General features: G+C 43.5%; 1 protein-coding gene across 1 annotated transcript in view; it reads right to left on the bottom strand.

Annotated features, from left to right (window-relative positions):
- Window positions 1-14,089, bottom strand: part of LOC121583093 (E3 ubiquitin-protein ligase rnf213-alpha-like) — a 62,839-nt gene that overhangs the window by 4,135 nt on the left and 44,615 nt on the right. The window contains exons 45-54 of the mRNA XM_041899306.2: window positions 13,678-13,846; window positions 12,037-12,125; window positions 10,780-11,031; window positions 10,117-10,249; window positions 9,017-9,100; window positions 8,459-8,639; window positions 7,116-7,317; window positions 6,706-6,783; window positions 6,149-6,346; window positions 3,079-3,168 (exon numbers count right to left, since the gene is read on the bottom strand). Of these exons, the coding sequence (XP_041755240.2) occupies window positions 3,079-3,168; window positions 6,149-6,346; window positions 6,706-6,783; window positions 7,116-7,317; window positions 8,459-8,639; window positions 9,017-9,100; window positions 10,117-10,249; window positions 10,780-11,031; window positions 12,037-12,125; window positions 13,678-13,846 (1,476 nt within the window). The remainder of the gene's footprint in view (window positions 1-3,078; window positions 3,169-6,148; window positions 6,347-6,705; window positions 6,784-7,115; window positions 7,318-8,458; window positions 8,640-9,016; window positions 9,101-10,116; window positions 10,250-10,779; window positions 11,032-12,036; window positions 12,126-13,677; window positions 13,847-14,089) is intronic.

Raw genomic sequence — 14,089 nt, 5'->3', positions numbered from 1 at the left:
GTTCTTTTGTGTTTCTTCCATTTCCGAATAATCGCACCAATTGTTGTCACCTTCTCACCAAGCTGCTTGGCGATGGTTTTGTAGACCATTCCAGCCTTGTGTAGGTCTACAATCTTGTCCCTGACATCCTTGGAGAGCTCTTTGGTCTTGGCCATGGTGGAGAGTTTGGAATCTGATTGATTGATTGCTTCTGTGGTCAGGTGTCTTTTATACAGGTAACAAACTGAGATTAGGAGCACTCCCTTTAAGAGTGTGCTCCTAATCTCAACTTGCTACCTGTATAAAAGACACCTGGGAGACAGAAATCTTTCTGATTGAGAGGGGGTCAAATACTTATTTCCCTCATTAAAATGCAAATCAACTTATAACATTTTTGACATGCGTTTTTCTGGATTTTTTTGTTGTTATTCTGTCTCTCACTGTTCAAATAAACCCACCATTAAAATTATAGACTGATCATTTCTTTGTCAGTGGGCAAACGTACAAAATCAGCAGGGGATCAAATACTTTTTTCCCTCACTGTATGTGAATTGTGAAAATAGTTTTCACATATAAACTTTATATGCCCAAACTCAGAATCATTTGGGCTTCCCATAATTATGGTCGCTATGAAAGAACATTTATTGATGTTGAAGTCCCAGATGTAGCAGACTCGCTCTCTCCCCCACCTCGATTTTAAAGCATGCCCAGGGCCGGACTAGCGCATTTGGGGCCCTGGGGCACATTTTGTCACGTTGCAGAGAGAACATTTTGCAGTTTTAAATGCTAATTTCCTGCAATTCTACACTTTTAGGCATGGGCAGAGAACAATTTTCTCTGCATCTCATGCTTTTGTTCACATTTAGCCATGAGGCTGAGAGAAAATGTTGCAGTTTTAAACAGGGGTGTCACGACTTCCGCCGAAGTTGGTGCCTCTCCTTGTGCGGGCGGCTATCGGCGGTCGTCGTCACCGGCTTTCTAGCTGCCACCGATCTACGTTTCTGTTTTCCATTTGTTTTGTCTGTATTGTACACACCTGGTTCCCATCACGTTAATTTGTTTCCCTATTTAACCCTCTGGTTCCCTCATGGTGTTGTGCGTGATTGTTCTTTGTTTGGTGTTCATACTGCTGTGAGCTGATGTATTTCCCTGCGTGGAAATTAGATTTGTTGTTTTTCGAGTAAAGTTCGTCTGTTACTCAGTTCTGTGTCCTGCGCCTGACTCCGTCCTACCGCTGCACACTGACACCTGACAGAATCACGCACCACATATGGAGTCAGCAGGTGCATCCAGTCCTCCGTTACCGGTGGAGGAGCGCGTCCAGCAGCACGCGACGATGCTCCACAATCTGGGCACAGCCATGGATCGCGTGCTGCACACCATGGAGCGATGGGAGAGAGAGGGTTCTCCCACAACCCCATCAACTTCACCTCAACCCACACCGCTGTCCACCCCTCCGTCACCGAGTAAAGTTCGTCTGTTACTCAGTTCTGTGTCCTGCGCCTGACTCCGTCCTACCGCTGCACACTGACACCTGACAAAAATTATTTTCCAATCGTTTCGTTCTGAACAGAACCACTATTTTTTTGTTTTTTCGTTCCACTGTTCCAACCTGCAAAATAAAGTTCTGAACCGGTTCGAACCCCAAAAAAGTAACAGTTTATATCATTCCTTTCTGTAATTTCTTTACCCGTGAAATCAACCATTTTTTACATTTAGCTCATTAAATGACTTCACCAATCAGTGCGGATAGAGCAGGCAAGCTAGTTCTTTACATGTGTGATGGACAGTGATGGGGAATATATGATCTATTATGTGCATTTGCTTACATCATTAAAAACTATGGAGGCCTTGACAGCAGAAGGTTTTCAGAAACCTGCAAACCACAATTGCCACATTGACTTTAGACATGTCCTCGTTTCATTGTCTGACACCTCACCCCCTGATGCTGAGTTCGTGGGAAGACAGGATTAGGAAGAATACTTTGTTGTTGCTAGGGAAAGTTCAGGGTCAGGGGTAAACATCACGCTATGGGAAGGGAGTGCTAGTATAAAAAGCATAGATTGTTTTAGACACTTTGCAGAACTTACGAAGAGCTATACAAACCCTGTTGACTCTGTATTAACTTCTGCCTGCAATTGCAAAACTAAAGATCTTTTACATATATTCAGCAGCCGTTGTCTGTGTCATTTTCTAAAGTTTTAAAGTTTTGTTTAAGAATAAGAGAATATCAGCACTGTGCAAAGAACCCTCAACAACAGACAAGTGTAGCCTATGGCGCAAGATGCGACTGAAATTTTGCGGGTGGGGAGAGAGCGAGAGAGGGTTGAGGAGGAGGCTTGAAGCGCTGGGCATCTTGTTATGACATGCATTATCTGAATTAGGTCCACAGAATTACACCCAGGAGGAGCGGCTTCTATGGAGGAACTTTGAACGTCCTTTGAGCCAGCTAGCTAACAAGCTAGTGTGTGCAGAGCGGCAGCAGAATTAAAAACACGTCTTATCTTATTGTAGTTAATAAATCCAATGTGAAATGTGATAACTAGGCCTATAGTATCCTTAACCAGCATTGAAAAAGGTAATCCATTCTTCTCTAGCTAATGAAAAATCTCTCTTCCTATCTTCTGAATCACGAATGTAACGTCAATACAGTAGCCTGTGCTTCGGGGGGCAGGTAGCCTATACAAACGCAAAGATTTTCAGCTTGCAGGAAGACACTGGAATACGTTTCCTAGTGACAGAGTGAGGGCTTGGCATAGGCGCTTTGATGCGTTTTTGTTGTGGGACTGGAAAAAATGCCTGGAACATAAAATAACTTTATTAACCGGTTCCCATGCTTTTAAAATAACGGTTCTGTTCCGGAAAACAGCATGGATCACTTTCATTCCAGATTCCGTTTCTGTTCCTTGAAAGATTTCGGTATTTTCCGGTTAACTAGGACTTGGTCAACCTATAAATCATTCCTGAACTGTAATTTGGCCGGTGAACTATTGTTTCATATGACCACATCAAACAGTAATACAGACACGCCTCATAGTGTCTGACCATGTTAAAACACCCAAGAGGCTCCCTAGCCAGCAATTTCACTAGACGTCTTACCCTCTTAAGCCGCAGCATGTTCTCTGATTTGAGTGATGTCAGGAGCTGCCACAGTGCCAAACAGTGCTTGAGATTGTATCTGCCCAGGGCCTGAGGACAATAGGAGAAGACATGAGGTTAGCCATGCTTGAGATAGTATTTTCCCAGGGCCTGAGGACAATAGGAGGAGACCTGAGGTTAGCCATGCTTGAGATAGTATTTTCCCAGGGCCTGAGGACAATAGGAGGAGACCTGAGGTTAGCCATGCTTGAGATAGTATCTGCCCAGGGCCTGAGGACAATAGGAGGAGACCTGAGGTTAGCCATGCTTGAGATAGTATTTGCCCAGGGCCTGAGGACAATAGGAGGAGACCTGAGGTTAGCCATGCTTGAGATTGTCCTCAGGCCCTGGGCAGATACTGAGGTTAGCCTAATCGTACACACAAACTACCCCTGCTTTAAATGACTAAGCACTTGTGTATGAATTAACTAGATAGGTGCACATAAATATGACAATAATTCCCTCTGGCCTATCAGAAGGCTATAACTACACATTGCTTATCCAATCCAAGACGTGCCCTAGTGGTGGGGGTCAATTTTGATTGAGCAAACCTCTTGTATAAACATGACATAATTGGTCACAAGTTGACTCTCAGTGATCTAGCGTCACAGATACCAATATTTAATACCCCTGGCTTAGACTACACCCCTGGCGTTTGTTGGAGACAGGCGCGTATTGGAGGATGCTGTTTGTACCGTTTGAAGTCTGTCTCCGCACCACGTGCTCTCACCACTGGTGTCCCCCAGGGCTCAGTTCTAGGCCCTCTCCTATTCTCGCTATACACCAAGTCACTTGGCTCTGTCATATCCTCACATGGCCTCTCCTATCATTGCTACGCAGACGACACACAACTCATTTTCTCCTTTCCCCCTTCTGATAACCAGGTGGCGAATCGCATCTCTGCATGTCTGGCAGACATATCAGTGTGGATGACGGATCACCACCTCAAGCTGAACCTCGGCAAGACAGAGCTGCTCTTCCTCCCAGGGAAGGACTGCCCGTTCCATGATCTCGCCATCACGGTTGACAACTCCGTTGTGTCCTCCTCCCAGAGTGCGAAGAGCCTTGGCGTGACCCTGGGCAACACCCTGTCGTTCTCCGCTAACATCAAGGCGGTGACCTGATCCTGTAGGTTCATGCTCTACAACATTCGGAGAGTACGACCCTGCCTTACACAGGAAGCGGCACAGGTCCTAATCCAGGCACTTGTCATCTCCCGTCTGGATTACTGCAACTCGCTGTTGGCTGGGCTCCCTGCCAGTGCCATTAAACCCCTACAACTCATCCAGAATGCCGCAGCCCGTCTGGTGTTCAATCTTCCCAAGTTCTCTCACGTCACCCTGCTCCTCCGCACACTCCACTGGCTTCCAGTTGAAGCTCGCATCTACTACAAGACCATGGTGCTTGCCTACGGAGCTGTGAGGGGAACGGCACCTCCGTACCTTCAGGCTCTGATCAATCCCTACACCCAAACGAGGGCATTGCGTTCATCCACCTCTGGCCTGCTGGCCCCCCTACCTCTGCGGAAGCACAGTTCCCGCTCAGCCCAGTCAAAACTGTTCGCTGCTCTGGCACCACAATGGTGGAACAAGCTCCCTCACGACGCCAGGACAGCGGAGTCACTCACCACCTTCCGGAGACACTTGAAACCCCACCTCTTTAAGGAATACCTGGGATAGGATAAAGTAATCCTTCTACCCCCCCTTACCCCACCCCCCCAAAAAATCAAAAAATAAATAAACATATTGTAAAGTGGTTATCCCACTGGCTATAAGGTGAATGCACCAATTTGTAAGTTGCTCTGGATAAGAGCGTCTGCTAAATGACGTAAATGTAAATGTAAATGTAAGTGTGAACATCCCACCTCACCCTTTTATGATTACATTTTCCAGTTTGTAAATGTGTCGTTTCGCGAATAGATTGCTTTTTGCGTCCCTTTGATATTTTAAGTAGAAATTGTGCACCAATATTGAATGAAAAGCCTGTTATATTAAATGATGTGCCCTTTAATATGAAACAGATGGAAAATTTAAAAAATCTGCATTTTCACGTCCCTCGTCATGTTTTTATGACTTCTAGGAAACATTTTACCCACGTAACTCCAACATTTCTCGAAGTTTTCACCATCATTGTAAAGCCCTTGTTATTTTGTTGCTTTAACAAAGTAATGTCTGAAGATTATTATTTATTTGATGTGATTTAGTGATTCATTTACGTCTGTCCCTCATTTTAAAGGTCAACTCTGTTACATGAACTGAACTCTCATTTTAATACGGTGAAACTATTCCTTTTTCAATTATTTTTTCAAAAGAAACTTTGAACAAGATGAAAACATCAACCCTGTTACTTGATTTTGCCATTTTATTGGTACTTACTACAGTCATTATTGTTTATTTAACCTCTTGAGATAGGAAAACATGTGTTTTATTAACTTTAACGTGTTGTTTATGACAGAATGTTAAATAATAATATAATATATGCCATTCAGCAGACGCTTTTATCCAAAGCGTACATACATTTTACAATTAGGTGAAATAAAACGTTATTTTTTAAAACCAAATTACACTCTATTGGTGGAACGACCTAAATATGGCAGATTATAATTTACAGTATATGACCAATAGCCTGTCTGCATTTAGAAGGCACAGGAGATTTTACGTTTACATTTTAGTCATTTAGCAGATGCTCTTATCCAGAGCGACTTACAGTTAGTGAGAGCATACATTTTCATATACTTACAAAAAGGGAAAATGTATTTGGTATTGTTCCACAAAAGTAACTTCAGTTATCTTACTCAGTGATTTAATGAACTGACTACTTTTACATTAAAAGGGACAGACTTGTGTTTTGACTGTGAAATGAGCAGAACGGCAATCTATGCGTGCACACGAAATCATACTTATATTAAGCATTTAATACAGACGTCCATGTGTAAATGTAAAGCGTGCCCTAGCTATTGTGAAAGATCGGCGCCTGTTGGAGACGACTTGACATGGAAGCTAGTGTTAAAGTCCGGAATCACAAGGCTGACCGTGAGGATGTGTGGAGCTGTTTGATCGGCCATCTGCAGCACCTCCTCCAGGTAGCTGCCCAGCTGCATGTGAGGCTCTCCCCCGGTCATGGCCAGGAACCCCAGGGCCACCTCCACGGTGGAGAGGGCCTCACACACCTCATTGTACGAATTCAGCTCCCCAACTAGTGTCGACAGGGCCCGCGAGGGCAGAGGCACCTAGAGACACAAAGCAGAGAGAGGTCAAACCCTTAGTTCCGAAGCAGAGAGGTCAAATCCCTTGCTCCAAAGCAGAGAGGTCAAATCCCTAGCTCCAAAGTAGAGGTCAAAACCCTTCCTCTTTCCCAGTGTTTTCAGATCTGAAAGAACTAGACAGAATATGGCAGTGGCTCCACAAATCCAATATTTGTGGCTAGGTGGAGCCATCACCATATTCCTGGTCCCTTCAGATCTGCAGAAAATGATTCGGCTAGAACTAGTAAAGAAAGCTTCATGTGAAAATGGTGATTCATCATTTGGGAATGTTTTGGGAAGAAGACACGGCTAACTTATCGTTTTTAGATTTTAGCAGAACTTACTTGTCCAATCTTTCCTCTCATGTCCTTCAGAATAATTTCATGAATTCGATCATGTCTGTTCACCAGTGTTGGGATTCCCTGTAGAAACCAATAACTGACATCATGAATAGCTGATAATAGTAAATATATGAGCATCAAGGTTGGGGTGAATTCCATTTGAAATGTCAAATAATGCTAATTGTATTTATTTTTTAAAATAATAAAGTACTTATTATTAATGAATTAAATTGAAATGGGAATTGACACCAACGCTGGATGTCATATGGCCATTTAGCTGACCTTTAACCCCAAACTGACTTACAGTTAACATACAGTATATTCTATCAGGACACGTCGTGCATTCAGGAATAAACCCACTACACTAGTGTTGGACACACCATGCTCCTACCAACTGAGCGATTGGCACTCACGTTGAGGGTGATGATGGGCCTGCCCTGCAAGAAGCGGGAGAGGATCTGCTGCTGGATCTTGGGCAGGTCGTACTCGTGCAGGGTCTCCTTGCCGTGCTTCATGCTGTACTGACAGTTGGACAGGATCAGTGGCAGCAGGTCCCTCTCCAGATCATATTGGATCACATGCAGGTCCGTTAGGTCTGCTGGGCTCACTTTAAAGCTGGGAAAAGAAGAATTAAGTCAACAAATGGCCTGAAACTATGGGGCTGTGGTATCAACAGTTTCTGCTTCCGTCTCAATGTGCTGTTCTCTCTCTATATCTTTCCCTCACTCAAATGCAACAAAGCACTAGGATATTTCAACAAAGCACTAGGATATTTCTACAAAGCACTAGGATATTTCAACAAAGCACTAGGATATTTCAACAAAGCACTAGGATATTTCAACAAAGCACTAGGATATTTCAACAAAGCACTAGGATATTTCAACAAAGCACTAGGATATTTCAACAAAGCACTAGGATATTTCAACAAAGCACTAGGATATTTCAACAAAGCACTAGGATATTTCAACAAAGCACTAGGATATTTCAACAAAGCACTAGGATATTTCAACAAAGCACTAGGATATTTCTACAAAGCACTAGGATATTTCAACAAAGCACTAGGATATTTCTACAAAGCACTAGGATATTTCAACAAAGCACTAGGATATTTCAACAAAGCACTAGGATATTTCAACAAAGCACTAGGATATTTCAACAAAGCACTAGGATATTTCTACAAAGCACTAGGATATTTCTACAAAGCACTAGGATATTTCAACAAAGCACTAGGATATTTCAACAAAGCACTAGGATATTTCAACAAAGCACTAGGATATTTCTACAAAGCACTAGGATATTTCAACAAAGCACTAGGATATTTCAAAACAGATATACCTTGACATAAAGCCATACAAATGTTTTATGCCAGGAGGTGTGCTAGGACTAGGATCAGGGGTAGCAAGGCGACTAGATTCAGCCGCGGGATGATTTTTGTCGGAGCGGATGGTTGGGGGAACGGGGCATGATAATTTGTGCACTGCAAATTGACCACAGCTAAGCCCAATAAGAGATTGCATTTGAAAATAACAATAATTTCATACCTTGAACACATCGAGACACGGTCAAGTCTCTTTTTATATTTGTGGGAATACTTGGGAACAGATTTCCTAAATTAAACTCATTTTTAGCTGAATTCCTGGTGATTTTACAGTCTTTTTTTTTCCTAAAAACTTTGGGAGATAAAAGTATTATAATATCATGCGTGTTGCCAACCCCCTGTTTCACGCGAAATTAGTACAAGTAAGCATGCATCCACCTAGTCTCCTCTCCAAGGTGCTTGTCCACACAGTAGACCAGCTCGTTCTGCAAGGCGATGAGGTAGCTGACCAGGGCTGTGGAGCAGAGACCAGGACCTTGACGCCGTGGCAACAGGACCTGGAAGTCACTGGTCATGTCCAGATCCTTCTGGCAGAACTCAAAAGGGATCTTAATCTCTCCTACAGAAACCAAACAAACAGATTGTTTTTGATGTGATGGGAAAACAGGCACAAGATGAGGCTATTCATCTGCATAGCAGCAGCAGAATCAGGGGTCATCATTGAATTATTGAGATATTTAGGACAGAATAAGTGAGAATATTTCACATGCTTGGGTTCACTACGAAGTGTGCCCTAGGATCTCTGAGCGAGTGCCCAACACATGCATTCTTTTAAGGATGCCGTTGTTTGACAAAAACGTCAACAAATAAGTACTGAAAACGTGTGTGCGCAAGTAATTATATATAGGATCACTATTGGACCCCAAATGGTATGGCACTGTTTATCTGTGCTTATTAGACCCAAACTGGTATGGCAATGATTATCTGTGCTATTACCATTGGTTGCCAGCAAGCCCCTAAGCTGATTCCATGTTGTCAGGAAGATGTTGATCCGTTTCTCGTGCCAGGCTCTCAGGGGAACTGTGGAAAGATGGACACAGACATAACCAATTACAAACTTTGGGCTCTATTCAATCCGTGGCGCTGAAGATCTGCTTTATAGCGCGAGATTGACAATTAAAAAGGCAACGTTCCCGTGGTCGCGGAGACTGCATTCACGGTAAACTTTGCATATGGTCGGCCAATTCGGAAATGACCTTTAAATTGTAGCGCGGATCTTCCGCGATACTTCGGTGATACGGATTGAATCCAGCCTTAAATCTCCTCCAATTCCTTTATGACACGTTTTATGGAATGCTTACAAAATAGTTGATAAGCCTGGTTTACATAGACTTCTACGTAGATTTTGCACTGATGTCCTTAGGATATTTGCGCAAAGATGAGTAATTCGCAAACACCTAAAGTTAGGATTTGGCTCAATGCCACTAATTTAGTGTTTCCCTATCCTGGTCCTGTGGACCCCAAGGGGTGCACATTTTGGTTTTTGCCCTAGCACTAATAGGTAGTGTGAGTGCTAGGGCAAAACCAAAAAGGTGCACCCCTTTGGGTCCCAAGGACCAGGACTGGGAAACACTGCATCAATCAGAAGATACACCACAGGGGTGTAACACTCATTCCAGTCCTGGAGGGCTACCTTCTGTTATTTCCTTTCAATTAGTGTCCAATTAAGACCTAGACAACCAGGTGATGTTGTCCAATTAAGACCTAGACAACCAGGTGAGGTTGTCCAATTAAGACCTAGACAACCAGGTGAGGTTGTCCAATTAAGACCTAGACAACCAGGTGAGGTTGTCCAATTAAAGACCTAGACAACCAGGTGAGGTTGTCCAATTAAGACCTAGACAACCAGGTGAGGTTGTCCAATTAAAGACCTAGACAACCAGGTGAGGTTGTCCAATTAAAGACCTAGACAACCAGGTGAGGGGAGTTCCTAACTCATCAGTGATCTTCATTGATCAATCAAGTACAAGCGAAAAGTGAAAGCCCGCAGACACTCGGTCCTCCATGGAATGAGTTTGACACCTGTGTTACAGTACCTGATTCTTGTCTCTGGAGGAATTTGGCAATGGTGCAGTGGGACAGATCAGTCACATTCCGACACGTCTTCACCAGAGTTCTCTGCAGTTCCAGGATGTCAGTGATGAACTTTACCAACCGCAGCTCTGCCTCCTGCAACCAATCACAGGGTTCAGTAAAATATCTGCTGACAGAATGCAACCAATCACAAGGCATTAAACTACTGACATGTAAACCGTATAAGGCCTATAAATGCTGAGCAGCTAAGGTTATGATTGAAAAGAAAGTCAGAGCCCAATAATAGAAATGACTTGTGCATACACATTTTCCTTGGTATGTTCACATTTAACACGGCATGCTTTTTTAAAATCTGTCATCACTGAACAAGGTTTTCCTTATTTGCATGTTCAGTTGCTCTCAATGATAGAACATAGCCAGGCCTCCCGAGTGGCGCAGCGGTCTAAGGCACTGCATCTCAGTGCTTGGGGCGTCACTACAGACCCCCTGGTTCGATTCCAGGCTGTATCACAACCGGCCGTGATCGGGAGTCCCATAGGGCGACGCACAATTGGCCCAGCGTCGTCCGGGTTTGGCCGGTGTAGGCCGTCATTGTAAATAAGGATTTGTTCTTAACTGACTTGCCTAGTTAAATAAAGTGGCTTTTGTTTAGTGATACCTCTTACCTTGTGCAGGAACCTCCAGAGCACTGGCAGGGTGTTTTCTCCGTCATTCTGCTCCACAATGCGGGTGAGGCTGAGCAGGGACACCCTCTCCCTGCAGTTCCACACTGCTGGGCTGTGGATCTGGGAGTCGTTGGGCAGCGAGGTCAGGAACAGGCGTGGCTCTGGAGACAACACCTTCATGATAGGGTTGGAGGACACCCTTGAGTCAGCCCTGATAAAGGCATTCACCTCCTGCAGCCGCCTGTCCAGGTCCTGGAGACGAGATAGGAGGAGACACCAGCAGGGTAATTGGACTACAATTCCAAATTGACACCTGTCTCCTAGCAAGGTTGGGCTCAATTCAGAATAGAATTGAGAACGCCTCAATTTCAAATTAAATTATTGAATTGAATTTGAATAGAAGTAGTAAACAGGATACAGAATTGCAATTCGATTTTGAAATAAAGGAAATATAATTTAATTCAGTGAAATTCAAAGAAATTCAAATGCCTGTTCTATTCTATATTAGGTGTTGTCTATGCAAATATACATATTATATGCCTCGTTTTATACATGCATATAAAATATTGTTGAAGCAATTGATTTTCAGGACAAACTTATAATTAATTATCAAGGAAAACAAAACCTGTATGCAAATATTCTAAGTTATTATATTTCATAAACCACTTCCATTTTGTTCAATATGGGGAAAATACAACATTTCCCAGAATGCATTAGTCTAATCCTCAAGTTGACCCTTAGGCCTTTCAAGAAGCCAAACAAATGAAATGTTTATACAAAACATTAAGAACACCTGCTCTTTCCATGACAGCCTGGGGGGAATTGGTGCTGTGCGACAGATCAGTCACATTGCGACACGTCTTCACCAGAGTTCTCTGCAGTTCCAGGATGTCAGTGATGAACTTCACCAACCGATGAACTTCACCAACCTTCACCAACCTTTCTCAAATTCTAAATTGTACATCATGTGGGGTGTGGCCAATTCAATTTGAATTTCAACTCACGAGTTCAATGGAAGACAATTCCAAAATTCTGATTTGTACCCAACCCTGACTTCTATGCAATTCTGTCAACCTTAAAATCAATATGGCAAAATGTCCATCTAGCCAAGGACAAGGTAGAGCTACAATCATATTGCTTATACCTATCCAATCCTGGAATTGGAACTGGAAATTAGATGAATTAAAAAACACGTCTGTCCTAGATGGTCGGACAATAAAGGCAGTAAGCTGTGATTTTCTGCTATCATGTTTTTACCTTCAGCTGAGGAGGGATTATTTCATTGCCAACTGTCATCTCCCAGGCATTTCTGGCCTCTTTGGTAGAGAGATGATTATCATCACAACCTGAGGAGAGAAGTTTAAACTGTACATAAGTCTGAGTCCAGTTACAAACAACGACAACAAGTACACAAACAAAATCTAATCAAATCTTTGCTTAATATCAGCTCCCTTGATAAATATCAGCAAAAAAGACTGTATAAAATAAATAATACAAATACTGAGCTATATTGTATAAAACAAATTTTGGGGGGAAATTACATTACTTTATACTAATACAATTGCTCAAAGAAAGAGATTTTGTTTAACAAGTAATAAAACAAATCTAAAAAAAGGGTCAAAATTATTGGTACCCCTGTTTTCAATACTCCAGCACCCTCCCCTTGCGAGGATATGACACTGAGCCTTTTTCTAAAATGTTATGAGATTGTAGAACACATTGGGAGGGATTTTAGACCATTCCTCCATACAGAATCTCCCCAGATCCTTGATATCCTTCGTCTGCGCTTATGGACCTGCCCTCTTCAATTCAAACCACTGGCTTTAGATGGCCATTGCAAAATTTTGATTTTGTGGTCAATTAACCATGTGGATTTGTGCTTGCTGGAAGACCCAATTCCGGGGGAATTGTCAGCCTCCTGGCAGAGGCAACCAGTTTTTTGTCTAAGATGTCCTAGCAGGGCGGCAGGTAGGCTAGCGGTTAGAGCGTTGGGCCAGTAACCGAAAGGTGAAAAATCTGCCGATGTGCCCTTGATCAAGGAGCCCTAGTTTGCTCATGCGGCGCTGTCCTACTATGTCTGACCCTGTAAAACAACACGTTTCAACTGACAATAAAAACATATTTATTTTTACTTGGTAAAGTTCATGATGCCGTTGACCTTAACACCACTGGTGCGCGTGGCCAAAGAGCTCTGTTTTCATGTCATCTGACCATAGCACCGGTTCCAATGCCATTTATCAATCTCCAGGCTCCAGATGCTATGGTCAGATGACATGAAAATAGAGCTCTCAGAAACAGGGTATACTTTGTTACTTGTCAGATAAATATCAGCAAGCTAGACTTGCTATGCGCAGCAAAATAGCTAGCTAGCTCTCTGCTTAGCTAGCTCTCTGCTTGGCTAGCTCTCTGCTTGGCTAGCTCTCTGTTGGCTAGCTCTCTGTTGGCTAGCTCTCTGCTTGGCTAGCTAGCTGCTTGGCTAGCTCTCTGCTTGGCTGGCTCTCTGCTTGGCTGGCTAGCTGCTTGGCTAGCTCTCTGCTTGGCTAGCTCTCTGCTTGGCTAGCTCTCTGCTTGGCTAGCTCTCTGCTTGGCTAGCTAGCTGCTTGGCTAGCTCTCTGCTTGGCTAGCTCTCTGCTTGGCTAGCTCTCTGCTTGGCTATCTCTCTGCTTGGCTAGCTCTCTGCTTGGCTGAACACAAAACGTTAGCACGCTGTTCTCTGATGGGCTAAATCGATCAGTCTCGCTGCAAGACTTCAGCTAAAGATTTGACATGTTGAACCTCGGCAACTCCAGCCTACGACATGAGACGTTCTAAAACTAGACCGTTCAGATCAAACAAACTTTGTTGTAAAACTCCTTAAAACTGTTGCGTCTCTTCTTATGTATCTGAACTGGGCCTTACCGCGACGGTGAGGCTTCAGTAGGCTACTGATCATCAGGTGGACGGCATTGACTGTGTCATCTCTCCCTTTCCCCATAAACCTAGTCACGTGTTCCATGTCTTTCAGCAGGTGACCCATGAGGAACAAACTGGGGTCAGGGACTTGGGGCTTGATGATAGCAGCAATGGCCTATCAAAGACAAAGAAAGACAGCGAGATAAGACACTAGGAACTAGCTCCTTCTCCTAGCTCCTTATAAACTGAATAGGGTAGGGACTAGCTCCTTATCCACTGAATAGGGTAGGGACTAGCTCCTTATAAACTGAATAGGGTAGGGACTAGCTCCTTATCCACTGAATAGGGTAGGGACTAGCTCCTTATCCCCTGAATAGGGTAGGGACTAGCTCCTTATCCACTGAATAGGGTAGGGACT

Source organism: Coregonus clupeaformis, chromosome 15 (assembly GCF_020615455.1).
Source record: "Coregonus clupeaformis isolate EN_2021a chromosome 15, ASM2061545v1, whole genome shotgun sequence".
Lineage (NCBI taxonomy): Eukaryota > Metazoa > Chordata > Actinopteri > Salmoniformes > Salmonidae > Coregonus > Coregonus clupeaformis.
Note: the sequence above shows the minus strand (reverse complement) of the source record. Positions and strands in the feature narration are given on the sequence as shown.